Genomic DNA, 26,333 nt, shown 5'->3' with positions numbered 1-26,333 from the left:
AGGGTCCTGGGATTAAGCCCCTTGTCAGGCTCCACACCCAGTGGAGCATCTGCTTGAGATGCTCCCCTTCTTAAAAAAAAAAAAAAAAAAAAAAAAAAAAAAAAAGGAATTCATGTCTGAAGAAATTCTGTGGAAAATTCATGCACTATGATAGAAAAAAAGAACGTAAAATTATATACACACAATGATGCCCAAGTTTTGTTTCTATACATGCACGCAGAAGAGAGACTGGATGGAAATACTAAGAGCAGTTATCACTTATTGGTAGGAAAAGGTGGTCTTTACTTTTTTTTTTTTTTTTTTTTACTTTCTTTTTGATGCATCTCTTCCTTTTCTAATTTTCTACAGTGAATATGTATACATTTTAAAATCCAAAAAAAGCATTTTAAAAGCACATCATAAGTATTATTTATATGTATATGACAAAAGATTTTAAGTAATTTAATAGTCCAAGTTGCATTGCTAATTAAAATTTTTAAGCTATTTTGTGAGAAATTATCATAAAGAAAAAAGAGAAAGTAGAACCTTGTTCAATTAGAAAGTTTTGCTACATATTCTAAACTGTAGAAAGACTAATTAATGATCTGCATTATTCCCAAAATGATTTAAAGGAGTTAGAAAATATAATGTATATTAATGACCTTAATTACAAGCAAATAAAAAAGACTCAGTAAAAGCAAAAATTGGGCCATACAGTGGAGCCAGGAATTAATCTAACATATGAAATACACACCAGAGTTCTGTACACTTACTAAAGGCTGACGACAATAGGACTTTAAGCTTTCTAAAACCACACAATGATTATCAATGCAACTGAGACTTTTACATTAAGAGAAACTAATCATTCAAAAAGAAGTATAAGTGTCCCTGATACTAAGATAAGAAATTTCTTTCTTATATCTTTGTGAAAACTGTAATACAACAAGAAATAGCCTAAAACCTTTTTACTTTAACAAATGGATTGAGATATTTAAGAACTTCCTTCTTGCAGAATCCCTTAATACAGACTAAAGGCATCTCTCATAAAAACATAGCTTTCCGTTCCCAGGACACTCCTATCCTACACTATCAAGTCCTTAAGCACAGGGATTATTGCTTGGTCACTCTGTATCCCCATCATTTTGCACAGTGGCCACATATAGTAGACACCTAATGTTTCTTGTTGAATGAATTAAATAACATGCCCCAGTCTACCTCCAGGTAAAACACAGTTCTTATTAAAATAAAGTATCTTTGGGCTTAAGTGTCAAAAGCTATTCTCTCATCTAGAGTTAAAATCAGAAGAAAACTGGACACAGTAGTGTGGATAGCAAGTAACAATATAAAATACAAGGGGTGCCTGGGTGGCTCAGCTGCTTGAGTGACCAACTCTTGATTTTGGCTCAGGTCATGATCTCAGGGTTGTGAGATCCAGCCCCATGTTGGGCTCTGCCCTCCGCATGGAGTCTGCTTGAGATTCTCTCTTCCCTCTGCCTCTGCTCCTCCCCACACGTGTGCATGCTCTCTCTCAAAATAAAAATATTTTAAAAAATTGAAAAAATACAATATAAAAATACTATACCCAGTACTATTGCAGAAATGAAGTTCATATTCACACTCAGACTGTTATTTTCTAGTGAGTCCTCAAATAAATTTTGAAATTGAACATATATGCATAAGAATATGCTGACATTTGTACTTCTTTTCTTAATCTCATGAATTCTCTGAAAAGGCTTTTTGCCAAAACCAGGAGCCAAATGTATACTTACTATTATCACAAACATATGGTTTCAAGCAATGTTTCTCATGATTATAGAAGTAAATACAGTGAAGATGTTGCCAACTAAAGCTTGGGCTAATCATTTTACCTTATTACATATCAGTGTCTCCAACTAGAAGAGCTGTGATGTGTTTATAAAAACAAATGTTTCCATAATACTTCTACTCTAAAACTAATGCTATAATTATACTGAAAGCAAACGTAATACCTCCTATATTCTGCTCCTCTGAAAAGATTTAGAGGGTTTCTCCATACCTTGCATTCTAAAAAACAAAGGGAGGAAAAAAAGGGAAATGAATTAGTTTAATCAACTGCAGTTAAATCTTAATTTCACCAACATTTATGGTATAGTTACTGTATGCCATGCACAGTGCTAGCCAGATAGCACAAAGATAAATAAGGCCTGGATTACCCCTGCTGTCACAAAGTATACAATTAAATCTAGTCATTCTCCTATTTATATCTCTGTAGCATTTAGTTCATAATTCAATTATAGCACTTCACTTAATACATTACAATGTGATTATCCCTTTGGTTTTCAGTTTCTCCCTTTAGAATATGAGCTCTTACAGCTTTGTTCATTTTTGTATTCTTGGAGCCTAGCACAGCATTTGGAACTAACTTGTTTAAATGAATGAAACGTCACATGAGAGTCAGTCATGTAAACTACCATCTAAACTGTGTGATAAGTGCTATAGTACAGATATGTTTTGTTCCAAGAGAAGAAAAAAAGAAAGCGATTAATTTTTCTCTGGGGAAATTAGAAAAGGCTTTAGAAAGGAGGTAACATTTGAACTGACATTGAATCACGGTAAAAGGTGAGCAGAAGGTTGCCAGATGAAGAACATTCGAAGGAGAGGAAGCATCATAAAAACCACACAGTATAGTTAGGCTAAAGTGCAGGGTAGGGAGTCTCTTCACTCTCCGTATGCAATGATATACTCAATCTCACATCAGGGAATAAGATTATATAATGCATTATTGTTATAATTATTTACATACTGGACTCAGCTTCTTGAGGACAGATCTATGTCATATTCATCTTAATGTCTCATTCTTAGGAGTTCTGTAATTATTTTATGAAATAGGAGGAAAGAAAAGGGGAAAGAAAAGTACCATTATTCCCTCCTGCACTCTTAAGTGGTTGCCAATCCCATCCCTACTATTCCTGGTCAATACCCACTCATGCCTCAGGGCTCAGGCTAAAAGGCGCTTTCTCAGAGACTTTCCCTGACCACATCTAAAAAGTGGCAGTATTTTCCTACTAAACTAATACAACTCTAGTGGCTAGGCTTACTGAACAAATGAGACATTATGACACTCTATGGAATTAAGTCATTTGTATTATTACTATATGAATTTTATTGATATCAAATTAAAGGAATAATAATCCAAAAATATCATTTCTATCTGACCTTCAAATTTTTACCTTCCTAATTGCATATCATTAATAATATTCACTTTGTATTACTGGATACATATAGAGGAATAGCCTACAATTAAAGTATGACAATGGAGTATCTATACATGAGTAACTGAGATTTTGATGCCTTTGTAAATATATTGAGAGGAAAAAAGTATTTTTCTTAACTTTGCTATGTTGGCAGGAATGACTAATTGTCTCTGTTCTCTCCTTTATCTAATAAGATCTCCTAATTATTACCTGAGCATATGTATGCTGAGAAAATGGTTACAATTTCTAGCTTCCCTTATAGCTACTTAGGTCTGACCAGTAGGAAGTAAGCTAAAATAGTATGTAACACTCTGAGAAGTATCCTTGGCTGCTGTTGGGTTGAGTAGGGGTAAAGGGTGGCCTTCTACTGGCCTAGTCTCCTTCCTGCTGATTGGAATGTGGATATGATGGCATAAACAAGAGCAACAGTCTTGGACCACAAGGAAAAACTTCACTTGGAGATGGCAGGCTAACAAAATGGGAGACTGGGCCTCGGATGGTCATTGCTCTCCGTATCAGCTGTAGATTATCTATACTTACACGAAAGACAAACTTCTCTCTATTGTGAGTTTTCTATCTCCCACAGGCAAACACAATCTTAACTCTACAGCTCGAAAACATATTACATAAAGAGTCACCTGACAAATTCTGTCTGCTGGTTTCACTTTCTCCGGTGCTAGAAGAAGAACCTGGCTCTGAGATGCTGCTTTCTGTTCCTCCCATCAGTGGTCGCAAATGGCTCACGGATACTTGTTCAATAAAAGATGTGCCGTGCTTATGGAAGTACCACCATTCAAATATCTATGACAAACAAACAAACAAAAAATCCTCAACTTAAAATAGAACTGATCAGCAGATAGGTGAGCTCAAATTAAAACATTCTTTCAAGATATTCCCGTTTAATCCGGCATTTTAAATGCACTCTCCTTCCAAAATATAAGCCAAATATAAGATTCCCCAATAACACATGCCAGGCAAAAATAAAATACCTTTTTCATAGCTTTGTTATGAAATTTAGATAAGCTGAGGCAAAACTAGAAGAAGCATATCTATAAAGGAAATATTAAAAAAACAATGAGAAACAGGGGTGCCTGGCTGGCTCAGTCAGTAGAACATGTGACTCTTGGTCTCTGGGTTGTGAGTTCGAGCTCAATGCTGGGTGCAGAGATTACTTAAAACAAACAAACAAGCAAGAAGCATTTAATCTGTAAATAATCTAACTCTGTTATGTTACACTGTCGTTTTATTCCATCTGTAGCATAATTAAAAGAAAAACAATTTTGAAACAACCAGCATGGTGGACTAAGACTAGGGTTAGAAAGCCCACATTTGACTCCCAGTCCACCTGTGTGCTCTGGGTAAGTCATTTAACCTCTAGCCTCTGAGAGCCTCAATGTTCTATTAATTTTGGTTAACCAGAATTGTAAATGCCTTTTGAACGATGAAGTACTACTCCAGTATTTGGCAGTATAATTAATGTAAGTTAATTCTCATTTTTTTTTTTCTTAAAGATTTTATTTATTTATTTGACAGAGAGAGACAGCCAGCGAGAGAGGGAACACAAGCAGGGTGAGTGGGAGAGGAAGAAGCAGGCTCCTAGTGGAGAAGCCTGATGTGGGGCTCGATCCCAGCACACTCGGATCACGCCCTGAGCGGAAGGCAGACGCTTAACGATTGCACCACCCAGGCGCCCCAAGATGTTGATTCTCATATTGAACCATGAAAAAGTCAGGATATTCACCCCTTTATGTTTTCATGGTTTATCACTGTTATAAAAAGAGGAATCAGAAGCTCTGTGGGAGCACCTGGCTGGCTCAGTCAGTAGAGCATGCGACTCCTGATCTCCAGGTTGTAAATTCAAGCCCCATGTTGGGCTAGAGATTACTTTAAAAAAGAAAAAGAAAAAAAAAGCTCTCTGTATTGAATAGCAGAATGTTTCATATTTGGCCACTCTAGCATTCTCAACACTCTTTTGGGTTTCAGCTTAAATGACAGATCTTCAGGGAACTCTCCCTGATTCCACAGAACAGAAAACAATATTCCCACTGGATCTTGAGTCTTCCTTTCAGAGTAATCTTTTCACTTGTAATAATTAGCTAAACAACTGGCTTCATTGCTATTCTTCAAGCTCCCAAGCACACTATCCCCTATCCCTTCTGGTGGAAGTAACACAAACAGCATAGACACCTTCTGTATTTCAGGGGGTAAAAGAAATTATAAACATAGTAAGCTTTGCTAATAAAAACTCATCAATATTATAAAGGTCATGACACAGTTTAACCTCTAAAATGTTACTTGAATTTCCTAATTTTCTTTATAGTATATTGTTATAACCACTCTATTTTATTATTAGCTACTGTTGTTACTTTCTTACTGAGCCTAATTCATTTACTTAAAAGTGTTTTTATTTGAGTATAGTTGATCCACAATGTTACATTAGTTTCAGGTGTATAATATAGTGATTTGACTTCTCTACACATTATGCTATGCTTACCACAAGTGTACTGTCACCATACGATGCTATTACAGTATGAATTTCTTAATTTTTGTAAATTTAAAACTCTGGTTTAAAAAGAAGAAATGTTAAGAACTGTTTTATATATTATATGTGTTATGTTTTATACATATATATGTGTAAGCTTTTCCCCCTCTCATGAGGAAATTAAAACTCAGAGAATTATGTGACTTGCCCAAAGTTATCACCTAGTAAGTGGCAGAGCTGAGACTCAAAACTACATCTTCTGGTTCTAAGACTAATGCTTTTTCCATTCATCAGTGTTTAAAGATAGGTCATTCTCTTTATTTAGATTTTCACATGTTATTGACTAAATACGCTAAAATACGTTTAACCATGAGTGGGCTTTATAATCAGTAAATTTTAACTAATTTAACTATATTAACACATAGTTTCATCCTAAATTCCTCAGTAATTTTTTTTGATCAAGAGAAAATCCCTTCCTTGTCTAGCATTTCACTTTAACAAAATGGCCAAGTATTAGTCCCTATCAAAAAAAAAACAAAACAAACAGAAACAAAAACACTCCTATACAAATGCCGTTATTTAAACTATAATAGAAGAGCACCATCTAGAGATGAGAAAAAAGCACAGAAAAGTTCACTGCTCATGCATGCCATACTTCCTAAGATTTTTATCTGTAGCAGTATTTTTCCAAAGTTTATACTAGGAAACACTAGTTCCCAGGGATGTTAAAAGAGATTATGTATATATATTTTTTAACTTTGTAATTAAAAATGATAGTTCAGTCAATTAAGACAAGGGATGGGGCGCCTAGGTGGTTCAGTTGTTAAGCATCTGCCTTCGGCTCAGGGCGTGATCCTGGCGTTCTGGGATCGAGCCCCACATCAGGCTCCTCCGCTGGGAGCCTGCTTCTTCCTCTCCCACTCCCCCTGCCTGTGTTCCCTCTCTCATTGGCTGTCTCTCTCTCTGTCAAATAAATAAATCTTTAAAAATAAAAATAAAGTTAAGACTTCTCAGAATAATAATGGCCAAAATTCATTACGTGCTCACTCTGAGCTAGCTATCATGTTATTGAAAGCTCTTAGACACATTATCTCATTTAGTTTTCATAATCCTATGAAGTTGATATTATTATCATCCCCAATTTATAGATGAGGAAATTAAAGCTTAGAAAAGTTAATTAACTTGCTCAAAGTCACACAACTAAAGTGATGGTTCTCAAAACTAATATAATATTGTATGTCAGCTATACTTCAATTAAAAAGAATTTTCTTCTCACAATTAAAAAATAAATAAATGAAGTGATGGTTAGCATGGCTCTGCTCTTAAACACTCCAGAGAGGATAAATGGCTACCTATAGGCTGAATTCAAGATACAAATTTTTAGTCTGCCCAATGTCGCCAAGGTTAAAGTATTGGGAGACTTTTATATAAAAACTTGTTGCATCCAGATTCTTTCAAAATCACATGAAAAATTGGGAGATCTCATACCAGTTTTTGTTACTAAACTGGGCCCTGCAAGCATTTAGTTGGGAACCTACCACCAATCCCTGCTCCTTCCAGTATACAATAGTCTTTCATATACAAATGAATACTGCCAGTCTCTAAAAGTGGAGAGTTAGATACAGAGTTTTTTCAAATTCTGAACGCATGTTGAGAATACTGATCTATAAGTATTTATAATTATTGTAACCATATAAAGACATCTGATCTTTAGATAAATACCAAACCATGAAGGAAATGGAAACTACTTACAAATATTAGTCCTGATATCAAAGAAGATGTTCCTGTAAGTGCCACATAGAATTTGGGTGTCAATGAATTTAAAAATACTGTCACTGCAAAAGGAAAAAAAAAAAAATCAAAGTTTAAAAACATGCAAATTCAAAATACTCAAGTTACAAATATGCAGGTGTCTTTATGAGTAGAGGAACATAAAGAGAGTTAATATCGAGTATAAGATTTGTTTGAGAAAGTTGTAATTTTTAAAAAGGTACTTTAAATTCCCATTTTATCATATCTTAAAAATTACCTTTGAACATGTAAGGGTAGCATTTTAAACTGATAATTTGTTAAATAAGCAAATCAAAATGAGATCATTCAGTTTACTTTTGAAAATAAATTAAGAACTTATAAACCATAACTTGGACAAGAAGTTTTGCAAAACCCTAAGGATAAGCTAAACAAACATCTTGTTACAAAGGAGATTTAAAACCACTCCCTAATTATTTTGGTGAGATACAAACCAGTGTTTCAAATTAGAGGCAAGGAACCAGTATATGTATGTATTTGGTATGTCAGCTAGGCAGGCAAAATAAACCAAAGAGAATAGCAACAGACTGAGAGAACTCCTTGAACCTGACTCACTGAAAGCCTGGGCCAGATTTTTCACTTCAAATAACTATCTCATAAATAGTACGGGTTTCAGAAATAAATAAAAAGCTATCATAGTTAACTACTCTCATCTAAATGGTGCTATCTAGTTAACACGTGGAAAAATAAGTAATAAATGTCAATGAATAATATTTTACTGAGCATGCAAACCACTAGTAAGCGCTTCATTAACCAGTTACAGAGATACCAAATTAGTTCTTTCAAACAGTCTAGGAAGGCCAATTTACTTAGTTTGTTTTAGTATGTAGTTATATCCAAACTTACATAAAACCTCTGTTCTAAAAAGTCCAAAATATTTCAGAACATTATTTCACAGTATTTCGTGTCATCTTATGAAATAGAAAAGGAGACATTTGCCTTTTCTTGCTGCAAAAAAATAAACCACAGGTACTGATAGTCACAGTCATCACACAGCAGAAATACTTTCATTTTGTTCAAAACTTGAGTGGAAATATTGTAATGACATGGTAAGAGGCCCTGGCTCCCATCCACTTTGTCCTGGCTACAGGTAAAGGATAGTATTTGCAGAATCCACGGGGATCATCACTTCTTACATGCCTTTGTATCTGCAGCTCAGACTACATAGCAAGCTTTCTACAAATGTTGAAAGAAGTAAGGAAAGTACCCATTACTGTTTGTGGCTCTTTCCCTTTACTTCCTGTACTGTTTTATTACTCAAGATAAAGTCTAAAGCAAAGAACAGACCAAGATACCACGAAAATTTTCTTGACAGAACTATCTTAAAATACGATAATGGTTGGCTAAGGTCACGGCATTTTTTTCCTTTTAGGTCTTTGAACGCGGAAGCGCTAATCTTTGTTGTCTCTTAGCTAATCGGCGAGACTCCAAAGAATAATTTTCAAGGGAGCCTACCAATGCTGGGAGTGTATATAAATTCTGCAGCCGATATGAAAATGCTCTCATCTGTCATACTACCTGAAGCCTACAGCTTGTCAGGTGGCTCTTCCTCGGGTAAACGAGGACAGAAGAGAGAGGGCGGATCTTAAAAGCTCAAGGGAGGAGTCCATAGCTGCAGCTCAGGTTTGACAATCAGCTGCGGAGTTGCGGCCCGAGAGAAAAAGAACCCACTAGGTCGCGCACCACCCACTCATCTCCAAAGCCCTCCAGTGACTGCGGAGAATCTCCTCCCTTTGCCCCCTGCCCCTAACCCCCGCCCCTCTTCTAGCTCCCCCGCCCGTCCCCAAGGAGGTCTGGGCCTCTCACCCGCAGCCAAATTCTCACACAGCCTCAGCGGGACCCTCAGAGCGTAAAGCAGTCCCAGCCCCGCCACGAACCACAGGGAGGCCCCAGTCCCCGCCAGCCCGGCCCGCAGCCGCTCCCTCCAGCCCAGCGACGGGCTCAGGCCGGGAGCAGGTGCAGGAGGAGATACCGCAGCAGTTGCTGCTTCACCCAAGCCGTCACCGTCCGCCATCTTTCCGCTCCCGCAAGCTCCGGGAGCTGGGAGGGGAGAAGGGCAGGAAACCGGGAGTCGGGAATCCTGGGATAGTGGCGGACCTGAACTTGGCCTCTGTGAAGTCTGAGTCCCAGGGAACGCCGACCAAGAAAATTTGGCAGGTGGAGGAGCGTCCCGGGACTGGGGTTACCTTTCCTTCGAAGGGCGGGAAGGGGTGACTAGCGGCACATACTCTGGAGGAACTGGACTGAGATGTGACCTCAGAGTGAAATGTTTTTGTTTCCATACGAGTGAGGGTCACCTCTCACCCTATTTCTGGGGTTGGAAAAGCCACCAACCGTTCCAGGGCCCGAGCAGCGCTTCGCCCTTTGGACTCGGCTGCCACGGAGATCACTGGTATCGGGAAAGCCTACAGTAGCAATTGCTATTTGGTCGGATGGAGCTCGGGTGTCAGGAGTAGTCGGAACACGTTCCCAGTGTCTCATAAATGAATGGGGGAAATGAATGTAACTCAGTGAGAAAGGTATTAGACTTAAAATCATTTAAGGAAAAGTCTTACGGCAGACCTAGAGACGTCCAGGAGCGCCGGCTCTCGCAACCACCACCCCACCCGTAACTGACATGGCACCCTCTAGGTCGGCGTTTCCGGGCGGGTCCTTCCGACCGCCCCCGCGGTGATTCCATCACTCAGCTTCCTTCCCGGCCTGCCTCGCGCCGGGGCCGGGCTGGGCCAGAGCAGCCCAAGATGGCCGACTTTGAGGACCGGGTGTCGGATGAGGAGAAGGTAAGGGGTCCGCCTCTCTCTCTTGCCTCCTCTCGCGACAGGGAACAGGGGCCGACCTGGCTGCGGTGGGAACCCTGGCAGTGTCCCCGGGAAAAAGAAGCTTCTTGGCCTGTGCTGACATACGCTCTACAGTTGGGACGCTTCTCTCTTTAGGGGCTTTCGTCTGCCTCACGGTGGCCCCAGTTCCCCATTCCTCAACTCTCTTTTTCTCCTCTTGGGCCTGAGGCACAGCCCAGTGACCTTCCTGCAAGAGAAGAGACTTTCCTTTATTGAATCGTGACTGTGGACTTTCTTCTGTAATTAAGAGGGGGCGATGGTGATGTCTGGACGTATCAAGAAGCAGTTACTTTACCGCCTTTAACTGTTAGGGCTCTCCCCATCCCCCCATTTTTTAGATATGATTGAGGCTAGTTAGGGCGAGTCACTTCCTGGTCAGGGTGGCCTCTTAACTTCCCTTTTGCTCCTCCTTCCTCAGGAAGTGATTTTGCTGTCACGACTCCTCGACAGGGAGAGGTCCCCATGTGTTGTCCGCCCATCCACTCTTTTCTCACTTGCTATCGGCGGAACTGATTCTCAGTAATAAATGTGTAAGCCTCAGGACATTTGCTTCAGAATTTGAACACCACTCTTCCCTGTAGACACTCCCTTGACTGATTGTATGTATGCACTTAAGCCCGTGATGACTCCATCCATCCCTTGCGTCTTACGTCCTGTTAACGGTAATTTTTGAAAAATAGTTTTCTATTTTTGTTAACAAATCAAAAATAGCCAGCGGATTTTTTTTTAACTCCATAAAGGCTTTTTATATAGCACATAAACTTCATATTAACACATTCAAGTCTGGACAAAGCATCGTGCCTTCTTTGATGCACCACTGTGGTGTCTTTGAGTATAGTTAAATTTGTTAGTGTGTAATTTGGGTATTTACTTCTTAAAATGTGTTTTAAATTCAAGAGCATATTCTACGTTTGGTGGAATAACTTTTTGCTGACAGCTGCACACCTTTCTTAACACTTTGTTAGGCTTTTCAGTAACTATGTGATTTTAGGGCCTGTAGAAATTAGAATGATTTCACTAGATGACTCCTTATAGGACAAGAATTATGTCTTTTGTTTCCCACAGTGGCTCTTACAAAATGTGCACTCTTGCGTGCTCTGTAAATGTATCTGGGCTCTTTTTTAATAAAAGAGAATGGGATGGCACAAGGGACTGTTTATGATCCAGGAGTACTCAGTACAGAATAATTTGATCTGTCATACCTACATACGCCATGTCGTTTTGAAATACTGGAGAATGTGTAAAAAGTCACCAGTCATTGAATAATACTTCAGCATTAAATTTTCTCGTTCTTGAAAATTCTCATGTGTAAAACTTACGGGAGAGAAGGGCATCTTTTTTTGAATTTATGATGAAGAGAAGACTATAATAAAATGTCTAATCTAAGTCAAAGAGTTATGATTCAGATTAAATTATAGTAAAAATCGGAATAACCAAACATTTGTTACTTCAACTGATGGTCTTCTTGTTTTAAGGAAAAATATTGTTACAACAAAATTTCACTAAAAACTTAATAAACTTCAAAGTTTATGGTGTCCAAACAATACATTTACCAGTATTGTTGGGTTTTTGTCTTCGACGATAGGTTAGAATGTCTTTTTAATTAAACTTGGGAAAATATAATACATGTCTTTCAAAAGAAAAGTGCAAATTGAGATGTCTTTGGATATTGACAATGTTAAATAACATTAATAGTCTTGATTTTATAACAGCAGATTTGTGATCAGTTTCCTCTTATCTCCCAGCATACTTCTTTGTTTGCTTAATTTTAATGACACAGCAACATGTCAAAATTAGAACGGTAAATCTGTCCCAAAATGCTGATGAATTTCATATTCAGTGAACAGTTTTATATTATCCACATTCCTTCATTGTTGTGGATAACTACGAATAGCTGATATTAAGCCTCATATAATCCATATGATTTGAGATTACTGAAATTTTGTTAGATTCTTATTCCCAGACAGAAACGGAACTGTATTTCTCTGTTGCGAATCTGTAAGTAAAAAGAAAGGGCCTTGACTTGTAAGGTTACTTCAGTTCTCCTGCAGCTTCATAGCTACGTTGCCCCCTTTTCCTCCAGGCTTCTAATTCCTTTGAACTCAATTCAGGAATTGAAGTATTTTTCCAACAAAACTAGTTGATATAAATAGCATTCATAAACAACGTTTAGAGAGATTCTTGTTCTCTAAAATTTTCACAACCAGGGCACAATTACAAACAAATTTTTAAAAATCAAGATATTTTCAGCCATAATTTGTATTGATTCTTCTTTGAAGGAACTCTGAAGTTTCCATTTTATCCTCTTTTTAACCAAATTCTCAACTGCATTAGATTTGGATTTTTTTAAGGCATTTATGTCATAATGTGGAATATATTTTAATATTGCTTTTTATCTTTGTTGCATTTCCTAAAAGCAGTGAACCCAGAGGTGAATTTGGTGTTGATAGTCCCTGATTTCCTTGCAAGTATTTAGAAGCTAGCAAGATCAACCATTCTCATAAGTAACTGCTTAGGGTTTTTATCACTTTACAAAGAGGAAGTTGGGTTTTTTTAACTTCTGCATTGTTACCTGAAATGGTCATGATGAGCTGCCTAAATAAAACAGGAAGTTGAAAGTGTAAAATAACTTGCAGAAATAAATGCTTTTAGTTTTATCCTCGAGTTCAGTTTCTGAGAATGAGTTGTATTCTTCTAGTCACTTAGACTCTTCAGTTACTTGGTTCCAAACGCATAACAGACCAAAAGGACAAGATACTGTAATTAGGAAACTTGAAGTATAAGACAAACTACTCATTTAGGCTCCTTGCCCTGTCTGTTTCCTTTATTTCATGAATCAGCATTTTTAAAACATAATTGCAGAAAGAATTTTAAGGCTGTAAAAAGTGCTATTAACGTATTTTCCCCTTCAGCTTATTAAGAAGTAGAATATTTGTGAACAGCTTCAAAAATGCCGTAACTGAGAAATGAATATATATGCCTTAAGCTTAGACAATTATATCATCTTTAAGGCACTTCTTGAGAAACAGGTTTATCAAAATTATTTAGGAGAGATGTGGGAAATGTGAGTAGTACAGAAATTTGAGGGCTCTGTTAGAGCTCATGAAAAATATACTTTTAAACTGGATTTTTAAAAATTATATATTACTTCCTTAATTACTAGATGATTTGTTACCCTTACAGGATAAACCCTAGGGCTTATTTGCCATAGGTATTTTCTTTTTTTTTCTTTTCTTTTTTTTTTTTTTAAAGATTTTATTTATTTATTTGACAGAGATAGAGACAGCCAGCGAGAGAGGGAACACAAGCAGGGGGAGTGGGAGAGGAAGAAGCAGGCTCATAGCAGAGGAGCCTGATGTGGGGCTCGATCCCATAACGCCGGGATCACGCCCTGAGCCGAAGGCAGACGCTTAACCGCTGTGCCACCCAGGCGCCCCTGCCATAGGTATTTTCTAACAAGTCATCAATTAGTATTAGTACTGCCATTCTTTTATCTTCCCTTTTTTCAGTTAGCTGAGTAGTATTCATAGAATGTGTTACAAAATCCTTGGGTAGGCTCATAAAGCCTAAGCATGTGCAAACTCAGATGCCCAATCTTTGATTAAGAGTGTAGGTTTATTATAATTTCTTCCAGAACATCTACCTGTTTTGTTAGGATCAGCCTTAATGCTAAGCAAAGTAGTGTAATTTGTCAGAAAATTCAGATCCTAGGTTTGTCTGAATCAGAAGCTGCATTTTTCACTTTACTGTTTTCCCCATATGAATGAAAAAACCAGAATAGAGGTGTCCATTCAATGAATTATAAATAAAATATTGTGATGTAGTGGGAATGAATGATTGTGAGTGTCAGGAGATTTGGCCTCTCTCTGCTGAACTTTAACCACCAGTGTGATTTTGGAAACATCACTTAACCTCTGTGGGCCTCAGCTTTCGTGTAAAATAGATAAGGAGAATTGGATCAAAGTAATCCAACAAAGTTTAATGAACTTTTACAAATTCTAATAAAAACAGTCTTTTAAAAATTGAAACATTAAAATGTTTCAGGAGTTTCTATCATTGTCTGCTTTTGCACATTCGCCCGATAACGAAACTGAATTCTGTGGTATGAATTCTTCGGTAAGAAACTGTATCTTTTTATTTAGTGCCTAGCATAGCACCAGGTACATAGTTGAGGCATAACCTGTTTATACAAAGGAGACCAGTCAATCACACTTTCCTTCATTCTCCTATTTCCTTAGTTCATGCTCCCTCACCCCCACAATTATTTCTGGTAATCTCTAGGTATTTCTTGGGTTCTGGAATGTGTCCCACACTCTGGGTTCTTCTTTGGACAGTCCTTGTGCCTGATCATCTGCTTCTGTTACTGGTGATCTGCCATGCCACTGCTGGTAACATTAGATCCCTTTGGGAGCATTTTTCCTGGTAAATCCCATAAAGCTGCAAAGCCTTATGGGTACCCAAATGACTATGAATATATACATCTAGCCTTGCAGAACGCCTAATAAAAGTATATCGTTCCTCTGCTTTAAGTTCTCTCCTTTAGAGCTCAGAAAAGCACGTGCTGTAAGATCAAGTATCATTTGTGCTTCGCCTTTTTTTTTTTTTTTTAAGATTTTATTTATTTGACAGAGAGAGAGAGCGAGCCAGCGAGAGAGGGAACACAGGCAGGGGGAGTGGGAGAGGAAGAAGCAGGTTTCCAGCAGAGGAGCCTGATGTGGGGCTCGATCCCAGGACTCCAGGATCACGCCCTGAGCCGAAAGCAGACGCTTAACGACTGAGCCACCCAGGCGCCCCTTATTTGTGCTTTTCTACTCAGGTGCATGAATTTCTCATTTTCGCACATGCCAAAAAAAAAAAGTTCAAGTTTTTACATGGATCAACTTCTGAAAATAAAAACCCTGGTTAGGAGAAATCAGTCATGATACTGAAGACCATTTAACTACTTGGGGATTTCTGAACTAGGTGATAATTTTGACATGCACTTAACTGTTGTTTTCCCTCTTCCCTTCATCAGAACCTCCTGACACCCTTTGCATTTCAGTTCATCCCACCATTGTTGCCTTTTAGTCACACAGGCCCAGAACGTTGGCATCATCTTTTTCCTTCTTAGTCTCTTCTCTCAAGTTCAATTAGTATTCCAGTTCTCTAAGTTCTTCCTTCCTGTCATTAGATTCTCTTCCTCCATTTCCATTAGTATTTTTTAAAAAATTATTTTTGGTGTATAGGAGCAATAATCACATGTTTAAAATTAAAATGTAGGACAGAGCATGAGTAAAAAGTCTCCCCACCCGTTTTCCAGCCATCCAGTTCCTGAGAGGCAGCCAATATTACCAGTTTCTTCTATACCTTTTCTATTCTGTGCGTATACAAGCAGACAAATTTACTTTTTACTTAACAATACGTCCAGCCCATCCACATTCTTTCTCCTGTTAGTCTTCATTCAGGACCTTTTCTGATGCTTTAATTATTTTTAACAACATTCTTAATTGTTCTCTTTGCCTCCAGCCTCTTTTTTCTCTCTACATTCTCACAGGCTGGAAGGAAGCCCTTACATATCAAAATTTTACATATTACAACTTCTGCAGTCCTTCTCCTGTTAATGACATCTTCATTCTTGAGTTGCTCAGACCAAAAAGTTTAGTGTCGTCTTTGACTCCTGTTTTTTTACAGTCAACATATAGTCTATTAGCAAATCCTGTAGGCTGTGCCTTCAAAATATACCCAAAATTTTACTGTTTCTCACCACACCTTATTCCAAATACTATGGAAGAAGCCACTGTGATTCTTACCGAGGTTATTGCAATAGTCTTCTGTCTGGTGTCCCTGCTGCTACTCTTGCCTCCTCACCAGCCAGCAAGCTATCTTCAGCGCAGCACCCAGAATAATCTGGTTAGAAAATGTAAGTCGGAACATGTCACTTTTTTGCTCAACATCAATGGCTTCCCATCCTTTTCAGAATAAAAGTTCTTACTCTGACTACAAGTCCTTATGTCTTCACCACTTACCTCTGTGATCTCATCTTCTACCTATTTTCTGCTGGTGCTTCCTGTTTTAGCCACACATTCTCACCTAAAAGGGTCTTTGCATTTGCTCTGTACGCTGGAGTTCGCTTCCTTCTATATCCTTACTTCCTTCAGCTCTTTCATCAGAAGTCACCTTCTCAGTGAAATCTTCTCTGGTCACCCTGTATATTTCCAAATCCTAACATTTCATTATCCCCTTAACTTCCTTTATTCTTTATTCCTTAGCATTTATCAATTGCTATCTGTTGTTTCTCCATTTGAATGTAAGGTCCACAAGAACCATGCACTGGTGAGTCTCCATTGCCTAAAACAGTGCCTGACACATATTACGCTGTCAGATACTTGTTGAATGAATAAATGAATCTCACTTTAATAGCATCTGTCTTGATTTCATAGCTAACTCTTAGAGGACAGACTGCTTTCCAGGTTTTGTGAAGCTGTATTGAGGATTCCAATACTTCCATATTACTAACAGTTTAATTTTATTAATGGAGCTTCCCACTCAGAAAGCTTCAGCACTTCTTCATTACCTACAGAATAAAACCAGACTTGATATTAGCAAAACTGCTGCCATCTGACTCATCTTTTTCTACTCTTCTCTTTTATTATCTCCAAATAAAGCCTGTATTCCTATGAAACTGGTCTGCTTACAAAATGCTGTTTTCTCCTCACCTTTTGTCATTCTTACTGTTCCCTCATCTGTAATTCCCTCCTTCTTTTTCCCCCCTACAATCTAAAGCACTTTGGAGAGCTCAGTTTAGACCCACCTTCCACTTTCTTACAGTAGTCTTTTTCCAACCCAGCCCATATCCATCTCCTCCTCCTAGGTTCTGTGCTCTGTATTTGCAAGAGTAATTTGGCTTTGAATTATAGTTATTTTTAAATGATTGATAGATCTTTGCTGAGGGCTATTATTTGTATAAATTCTTTTGCTAACAGTGGTAAAGTATACAAAAATTTGAAAAGTCAAGGTGCTGACTGTATACAGTCTTTTTAAAAAGAAATCTCGATGCCCAAGCCCTACCCTGTATCTGTTACCTCAGAATTTCTGTGGGTGAAACCCAGGCATCAGTATTTTTAAAGTTCCCCAGGGTGTCCTAACATACAGCAAAAGTTCAGAACCATCAGCTTAAAGCAAAAGGAGATTTGTTAGCTTTTTTCACTATTTTTTTTTAAGATTTTATTTTTTTTATTTGAGAACTAGAGCAAGAGAATGAGAGCGCAAGAGTGGGGGGTTGGGGGCAAAGGGAGAGGGAGAAGACTCCCTGCTGAGCAGGGAGCCTGATGTGGGGCTTGACCCGAGGACCCTGGGATCATGACCAGAGCGAAAGGCAGACGCTTAACTGACTGAGCCACCCAGGCACCCCTTTCACTGTTCTTTTTGTCTTTATCTTTAGTACTCATCTCAGTGCCTGGGACCCAGTAAAGTGTTCTGTTGTTTTGAGTGAATGAACAAACTGGTAAACACAAAGATCTGAACTTTAAAGAAAACATGTTACTCAAAATTCAGTAACATCTAGGCATTTACTTAGGGAAAGAAAGTAATCTGCTGTGTATAAGTCTGCTCATGTTACCTCATTGGATTCTTAAAACAGTCCTAGATATGAGCAGGTATTATACCCACAGATGAAGAAACAAAGACGTAAGCAATTAAATGTTAAAGCTGGCATGTGAAACCATGTCCGACTCCCAAAGGTTTTGAAGAAAAATTAAAATTGGTAAAAAGATTTACCTTTAACTTAGAATGCCATAACATGCCAGATGTGCAGTAGATCTTAATGTCAAAAGCTTCCTGTTTCCCACTGCTTTTGTTTCCATGCAGCAAAGGTTCTCACCACCAAACTTTCCCTTCTGGACTTTGGTCATTGCTCTCAGCATCTGCATCTCAGGGTGTTTGGTGTGGATTTTTCCCTAGTTTCTTAACTTGGTCTTCCTATTTCCAAAACATTGCCCACTGTGTATCTGGCACTTGGAATCCTTTACCTGTCTGCCCAGTCATCTAGAATAGGTGGTGAGAGTGTGGACATTTTAACACAGCTTCTAAGCAACAAGTTGCTTATGTGATCTTTTCACTCGTTTATATCTTTTTTTCTGACTCATTAGAACATGTGATCTTTTCACGCATTTATCTTTTTTTCTGACTTTTTTACTTCCTCAGTTCTAGATCTAGACATTTAGATCCTCTAATTAAAACAAATAGGGTCTTGGGGTGCCTGGGTGGCTCAGTCGGTTAAGCATCTGCCTTCAGCTCAGGTCATGATCCCACGGTCCTAGGATGGAGCCCCACATCGGGCTCCCTGCTAAGCAGGGAGCCTGCTTCTCCCTCTCCCTCTGCCTGCTGCTCCACCTGCTTGTGTGCGCTCATGCTCTCTCTCTCACTCTCTTTCTCTCTGTGTCAAATAAATAAATAAAATCTTAAAAAAAGAAAAAAACCAAATAGGGTCTTTACCTCCTTCCATATGAATATCAACGCTATTTTGCGTTTAAGGTAAGACAGTTTTTTAAGTCTTCACTGAGATTGAGCCAGTACTTAAATTTTTTGTTCTGTTCAGTAGTTGATGTCTTAAGGCTTACCACTGACTTTGAACTTCTAAATGAACACTTGAGACGTATACTTGGAAATCTTTTTACCAGCATTCTGAGGTTTTAGATTAGGAGAGTCCAGAATGAGAATGAAGGATGATTTCCTTCTAATTTGGTGGATAGAGAAGTTAAAAGGGAATGGTTGGGAAAGATTAACTAGCAAATAAAATAAACAAGAGCTGATTTTTGGTTCTTGTCTGTTGTAAGTTTTATGCTTAAGTATGTTGTGTTTATATACTATTATACTAGGTGGCATACAATGATGACACTGTTAAAGAAAAAATTATTCTGTCGCTTGTTAAAATAAGAAGACTTTATTCAGTATTTTTGCATTAGGGGAGAGAGCTAGAGCTCAGCTCCAAATGAGGCAAAAACAGCCGGGGATCTATAGCCATCAAGCAGAGTGAGGGGGTCAGTGGATAGAAAATTACTGAGAGGACACATCAGGGATAGAGGGATTCTTGCTAAACAGATCTACCAGGATTCTTGTTAAAGGCAGATTGAGGACTTACACATCAAAGGTGGGGGATAAGGAACTAGATCAGATATCAGAAGTGGGGGAATTCTCACTAAACTGACAAGAGGATTCTTAGTAGGACTGGGTTAGGCAGGTCATAGATAGGATGGAGCCAAGATCAAGGCCTAGCTGAGGAGGGGGCTCACAGGAGCCTAACATTTGGTCAAGGATAGACTTTGATACTCCATGTGTGTTATATAATTACTTTAATAAATTTTCAAGTAATTATTCTTTAGAATTGATAGAAGTTTAAAAAATGAAATTGGTGGGAGTTCCTTTCTATTTGCTAGACGGGATGCTGCCCAATTCATGAATCATTTAATAAAGCCAATTAGGTCTTCCACGAATGCATGAATGAATGAAATTGCTCTACTTAAACTTGCCTGCTTTCTCTACCTGTTGTCTATATCTGACAAAACTTATAATTGGTTGCTAATAGAGAAAATAGTTTCTAAGAACTACCTTAAAATGTGTTTTAAAAGAGTAAACAAAGAAAATTATTTGGAAGTGCCATCATTTGTTTTTTGTAATATTGATCTTAATTTAATACATGTTTTATGCTTTTAAGCCTTCACCCTTACTGATAATGGTAAACTATATGTAGCTAAATTTTTATTTCTAAGTACATTCTGAGTCTTTGTAGTATCTCTACTTCTAAAGTAGGAAAGTAATATTTTGTTTATTTGAAATTTAAAAAAACAGCTAAGTTTTATTTAATGAAACCAATATGCCATTTGATCCTAGAGATCACTGAGAATATTTTTTTTTCTAGAATTATAGCCCCAAATTAAATTCTCACTAGGAAGGATTTTGTTTATTTGATAAAGGCACCGAAACTGAAGTTCTGTAGCTTTGATACTATCGTGTATATACATGTCAACAACTTGGAACTTGCCTATTAAATTATTGCCCCTGACAGTTTATTGTTGATATACTGAAAGCTTTAGAATTAGATGAAGAAATGAACCACACTGAGGCAATGTACATTTAAAAAAAATTCTTTCTTAACAAAATAATATGGGGGGGGGTTGGTGGGCGTCTGGGTGGCTCAGTCAGTTAAGTGTCTGCCTTCAGCTCAGGTCATGATCCCAGGGTCCTGGGATGGACCTCTGCATTGGGCTCCTGCTCAGTGGGGAGTCTGCTTCTCCCTCTTTCTCTGTGCCCACTCCCTTCTCCCCACTTGCGCTCTCACACTCTCTTTCTCTTTTTCAAATAAATCTTAAAAAAAAAACCCACACTGGTGGGAGGGAGGAAAGACTAGGCAGAGCACAGTGAATTTTTAGGGTGATGAAAATACTCTCTATGATGCTGTAATGGTGGATACATGTCATACATTTGTCCAAATCCATAGAATGTACCACACAAAGAGTGAACCCTAATGTAAACCCTGGGCTTTGGATGATAATGATGTATCAGCATTAAGTTCATGAAATGATCAAATGAGCTATTCTGGTAGGGGTATTAATAATGGAGGAGGTGTGCGTGTTAGGGGGCAGGGAGTGTATGGGACATTTCTGTAACTTCTTAGTTTTGCTGTGAACCTAAAACTACTCTTAAAAAAAAAAAGCCTTGGGGCACCTGGGTGGCTCAGTCTGTTAAGCGTCTGCCTTCCGCTCAGGACATGTGGGATCAAGCTCTGCATTGGGAATCCCTGCTCAGCGGGGAACCTGCTTCTCCCTCTCCCTCTGCTCTCCTGCTCTGCTCCATCGCTCGCTTCCTCTCTATCTCAAATAAATAAATCTTAAAAAAAAAAAGTAAAGCCTTAGAAAAATAACACGTAATATCTTCAAACAACCAAAAACTCTTAGGAAATAGCATTGAATTCCATGCAAACAGAGCTTACTCTCTTAAGTGGTTAAGAATAAGGTAAATCTCTTTCAGGAGGAGAAATGTAGTTATTAATCCTTGAATACTTCTGGAATGATGTAGAATAAAAGTAAGGAAAATAACATTTAGGAAAGTACAATTGGTTACTATTCTTTTTTAAGTATAGCCTAGTTGAAAACATAAGTAAACTTTGGAAGATGTGTTACTACTTTAAAGGGAAGTGAAGCAGAGACATTTTGGAGAACTTTGGTCAGTAAAAGCGTTGCCACTGTTTATAGTTTTTGATAAAGACTATTAATGTTGGGGAATGTAAGGTGACTAGGATCCAAAGAATTTCTAGAAAAGAGAAAGTATTTTCTTAATAATTTGAAGGGTTTGTTCAGTTTAATAATTTAAAGCAGCACCTGTCTTGCTAGGACCAGTTAACAATAGCTGGCATTTATTGTGCCTATTTTATTTTATTTTTTTAAAGATTTTTATTTTTAAGTAATCTCTACACTTGACATAGGGCTTCAACCCACAACCCCCAAATCAAAAGTTGCATGCTCCACCAACTGAGCCAGCCAGGTGCCCCTATATTTTAAATATTCTGCTGAAGACAAATATTATCTTATTTAATTTTACAACAATTGTAAGAAGTAGATACTATCCCACTTAAGGGTAAGGATGTGATTTGAAGACATTAAGTGATTGAAATTCAAATCCAGGTCTGTCCCAGCCTCAGAACCTGTATCTTTCCATTTTGCCATAGTATCCCATAATAATCTGAAAAGCTAAGAACACTTCCATAGTATTGTTTTATTCAAAAGGGGTTTTGTAAACATTTAGTAATTGCCTGCTATATGCTATTTACTTTGCTAGACCTTGTATAGGAAAGGAAAGCAGGGGGCGCCTGGGTGGCAGAGCGGTTGAGCGTCTGCCCTCGGCTCAGGGCGTGATCCCAGCAATCTGGGATCGAGCCCCACGTCAGGCTCTTCCGCTATGAGCCTGCTTCTTCCTCTCCCACTCCCCCTGCTTGTGTTCCCTCTCTCGCTGGTTGTCTCTATCTCTGTTGAATAAATAAATAAAATTAAAAAAAAAAAAAGAAAAGGAAAGGAAAGCAAGACAGTTTGCAAAGAAAACTTTAGTTTTGTGGGACAAAATATTTACAGAACTAATTATCAGTAACAGTTATACACCAAACAAAGTATGGTGTAAAGTATGGTATAATATGGTAGAGGATTCTTGAAATTATAAGTACTGGGAATACTTCTTGGAATGGAACAGAAGAACCCAACCTTAAAAGAAGCGTTTAGGCAGGCAAAGATAGAGAGGCAAAACTTTCAAGGACACTGTAAGTCAATCCCAGAAGCAAAGTCTTTAATACACACAGTAGTCTAATGAGGAAGGTGAAGATTTGGTAGACACCAGAGAAGCAAGCTGGCAGAGATTTGGCTCCTGAAGTATACAAAGTTTGGGCAGTATAAACTGGTCTGTGCCTTCCTGATAAGTTGAATGGGGCTATTATCTAGGGAAAAATTTCTTCCTTGCCTGTACAGAGTTATCCACTGACATTCAGCAGAGCTGTAGTTATTAAATACTTGAGTCTCGTTGCATGTGATTGTCAAGAAAATCATTTTAAAAGCTAGTTATGAATAGATGTAATGTTGAAATATGTGGGGTCTGTTATTAGAAGATTATTTAATATCCTAAAAACCCAAGTTTTATGAATTTTCTAAGTGTCTTTTAATGTATTTTCTAAAGTTTCTTTTTTTTTTTTTAAGATTTTATTTATTTATTTGACAGAGAGAGACAGCCAACGAAGAGAGGGAACACAAGCAGGGGGAGTGGGAGAGGAAGAAGCAGGCTCCTAGCAGAGGAGCCTGATGTGGGGCTCGATCCCAGAACGTTGGGATCATGCCCTGAGCCGAAGGCAGACGGTTAGCGACTGAGCCACTCAGGTGCCCCTAAAGTTTCTTATTACAGTATTTGAAAATTAACAAAATTAGTAGTTTCTGGGGAACACTAAGGTATATTACTTTCTCAGTTTGATGTTTAAACTTTCAGTACAGGTATTAGTAATGTAATGAAATTTTGAATCTTCCAAGGATTCGGTATTTTTATTTCCCCCTTTTGGAGAGGTAAAAAGATAAGGAGAATGGGAGGAAACAAATCTAGGAAAACTTACCTCTTATTGATACTTATAGATTCTAAATTCTCCCTTTTTAGGTTAGAAACATAATACAGTGGATTCCGTGAAATTAACATTATTGGAGTATTTAAGTATATGAAGGATTGGAATTGTGTATAAGATTTGAGTTATTCTCCCTTCAAAATAAATGTGCAGGTGCCTGGCTGGCTTATTCGGTGGAACATGTGACTCTTGACTTTGGCTCAGGTCATGATCTGAGTTTGTGAGACTGAGCCTGCTTAAGAATCTCTCTGCCTTTCCGTCTGCCCCTCCCCCACTCTAAATATAAATAAAAATAAAATTTTTTTTGAACTTAAGAAAAATATACGTGGAGGGGCGCCTGGTTGGCTCAGTCAGGAGTGTGTGACTCTTGAGTTCCAAGTTGGGTGTAGAGATTAGTTAAAAATAAAATCTTTTACAAAATAAATAAAATATACGTGGAGTTATATCCTTCACTGCAGATGAATGCTTCATGCAGTGAAACTATTAACTTTATCCAACAGGATAAAAGCCTTGTGTTTTTTGTTTGTTTGTTTGTTTAAAGCAGCAGTTAAGTTTTTGTTCAACTAGAACCTCCGTAACAATGATTCTCTATTAGGTTGGGGATGACATGCCTCCCCTCTATAGGATATATGCTTTCCTTTTTATTTTATTTTATTTTATTTGAGAGAGAGTGAGCGAGTGAGAGAGCACAAGCAGAGGGAGAGGAAGAAGCAGGCTCCCCGCTAAGCAGGGAGCCCAATGTGCTCGATCCCAACAGCCTGGGATCATGACCTGAGCCGAAGGCAGACGCTTAACTGGCTGAGCCACCCAGGTGCCCCAGTATACCTGCTTTCAACTTTCTTTCCCTACCCCGGTCTTTTTTTTCCCCCCGCCCCAGTCTTAAGAATGATTGATTAAATCACTGTTTTTAAAAGTGTCATCCCTCATTTGTATTTCAGCAAAAATTTTTTTGCAGTCACTAACTACTTAGCCATTTCTCTTTCCCCTTTAACTTCTGCCACTGATTTGGTTTACCTGTATCAAATTGCATCTTGTTAATTTTTAGATTTTTAAAAATTTATTTATTAGAGAGTGAGAGATCACCAGCGGGGGGGAGGGGTAGAGGGAGAAGCAGACTCCCTGCTCAGCAGGGAGCCCAAAGGACTCTGAAATCATGACCTGAGCTGAAGGCAGATGCTTAATTGATTGAGCTACCCAGGTGCCCTTCATCTTGTTAGTTTTGACCCAGTTTTGAAGCTAGATAATACTGACTTTTAGAGTTATTTTTTTATTTTTTAAAGATTATTTTCATTTACTTGACAGAGAGAGAGACAGCAAGAGAGGAAACACAAGCAGGGGGAGTGGGAGAGGGAGAAGCAGGCTTCCTGCTGAGCAGGGAGCCCGATGCGGGGCTCGATCCCAGGACTCTGGGATCATGACCTGAGCCGAAGGCATATGCTTAACAACTGAGCCACCCAGGCGCCCCTAAAGTTATTTTTTATTATTGTGTTTGCCCCTCCTAACTTTGTTTCAGCTGCAGCTTTTATAAGCAAGGCACTGACTTCAATTCCTGATTAAAAAAAAAAAATTCTGGGGGCGCCTGGGTGGCTCAGTCATTAGGCGTCTGCCTTCGGCTCAGGTCATGGTCCCAGGGTCCTGGGATCAAGCCCTGCATCGGGCTGCCTGCACGGCAGGAAGTCTGCTTCTCCCTCTCACACTCCCCTTGCTTCTGTTCCCTCTCTCGCTGTCTCTGTCAAATAAAATCTTTAAATAAATAAATAGATAGATAAATAAATAAATAAAAATTCTAAAAGGACTAGACTAAATCCATGTGATACCATGCTAAAGATAATCTTCCTGAATTTTAATACCTGTTACTACTGCATGGTATAGTTGATTGTCCAGTTACAGGTCCACCTCTGTATAGGTATGTGACCTTGGACAAGGCACTTAAACTCTCTAAACTTATTCCTTTTATATCTAAACTTATTCCTTTTATAGTGAGGATAAGTGTCTCTTGCCTGCCTACTTAAGCTGTTCTAAGATCAAAAGAGAAACGGGTTATGAAAGAGTTGTGTAAACAATAAAATAGTAGTCATTCATTTACATTCCTAGCATGTGCCAGGTCTCAGTTCTGGATATACAGCAAGGAACAAACAATGATTCTTATGTTCTGTGCCAGGGTTTGGCAAATCTGATCCACTGCATGTTTGTATATAGAATACACGCTAATGTTTTTTGAATGGTTAGGGAGAAGAATCAGAAGATTTCATGACATGTGAAAATTACATGAAATACAAATTAGAGTATCCAAAATAATGTTTTAATTAGCTCAGTGGGGGTGGGGAGGGTGCCTGGGTGGCTCAGTCTGTTAAGTATCTGATCAGGATCCTGGGGTCCTGGTATGGAACTTCCTGCTCGGCGGGGAGTCAGCTTCTCCCTCCCTCTGCCACTCCCCCTGCTTGTGCTCTCTCACTCTTTCTGTCAAATAAATACATAAAATCTTTTTAAAAAAAATATTAGCAGGGCACCTGGGTGGCTGGGTGGTGGGTTGGGCGTCTGCTTTCGGCTTGTTTCATGATCTCCGAATCCTGGGATTGGCAGGGCGGGCTCTCTGCTCAGCGGGGAGTCTGCTTCTCCCTCGCCCTCTGCCTGCGACTCCTCTTGCTTGTGCTCTCTCTGTCAAATGAATAAATAAAATAAATTAGCTCAGTGGGGGTAACCCTTCACAGTGTATCTGTTTATCAAATCACATCGTATACTTTAAATATCTCACAACTTTATTTCCCAATAGTACCTCAATTAAAAAATAAATAAATAAATAAATAAATAAATAAATAAATAGAACTTACTGTAACACAACTGTGCTCATTTGTTTACAGTTGGGACCA

General features: G+C 38.4%; 2 protein-coding genes and 1 long non-coding RNA gene across 13 annotated transcripts in view; 1 reads left to right on the top strand and 2 right to left on the bottom strand.

Annotated features, from left to right (window-relative positions):
- ST7L (suppression of tumorigenicity 7 like) overlaps window positions 1-10,198 on the bottom strand; it is a 120,089-nt gene extending 109,891 nt beyond the window's left edge. For 6 of the 9 annotated variants that reach the window (XM_057310372.1, XM_057310374.1, XM_026483749.4 and 3 more), the window contains exons 1-4: window positions 9,310-9,517; window positions 7,447-7,529; window positions 3,851-4,013; window positions 1,968-2,022 (exon numbers count right to left, since the gene is read on the bottom strand). In XM_057310372.1, the coding sequence (XP_057166355.1) occupies window positions 1,968-2,022; window positions 3,851-4,013; window positions 7,447-7,529; window positions 9,310-9,517 (509 nt within the window). Of the gene's footprint in view, window positions 1-1,967; window positions 2,023-3,850; window positions 4,014-7,446; window positions 7,530-9,021; window positions 9,210-9,309; window positions 9,540-10,065 lie in introns of those variants that run through there. The other 3 variants (XM_057310375.1, XM_026483746.4, XM_057310377.1) reach the window with 3 other exon arrangements.
- The window catches only part of CAPZA1 (capping actin protein of muscle Z-line subunit alpha 1), a 47,817-nt gene continuing 31,005 nt past the window's right edge, over window positions 9,522-26,333 (top strand). Inside the window, exon 1 of the mRNA XM_026483752.4 lies at window positions 9,522-10,283. Within this exon, the coding sequence (XP_026339537.1) occupies window positions 10,245-10,283 (39 nt within the window). The 5' untranslated portion in view covers window positions 9,522-10,244. The remainder of the gene's footprint in view (window positions 10,284-26,333) is intronic.
- LOC113244423 (uncharacterized) overlaps window positions 10,924-26,333 on the bottom strand; it is a 50,733-nt gene continuing 35,323 nt past the window's right edge. The window contains exons 2-5 of one of the 3 annotated variants that reach the window (XR_006408180.3): window positions 25,974-26,121; window positions 16,130-16,226; window positions 15,629-15,696; window positions 11,781-12,336 (exon numbers count right to left, since the gene is read on the bottom strand). This is a non-coding gene — a long non-coding RNA (uncharacterized LOC113244423). Of the gene's footprint in view, window positions 12,337-13,687; window positions 15,697-16,129; window positions 16,227-25,973; window positions 26,122-26,333 lie in introns of those variants that run through there. The other 2 variants (XR_008958745.1, XR_008958746.1) reach the window with 2 other exon arrangements.

Source organism: Ursus arctos, unplaced genomic scaffold, assembly GCF_023065955.2.
Source record: "Ursus arctos isolate Adak ecotype North America unplaced genomic scaffold, UrsArc2.0 scaffold_12, whole genome shotgun sequence".
Lineage (NCBI taxonomy): Eukaryota > Metazoa > Chordata > Mammalia > Carnivora > Ursidae > Ursus > Ursus arctos.
This window is presented reverse-complemented; position numbering and strand designations above follow the sequence as displayed.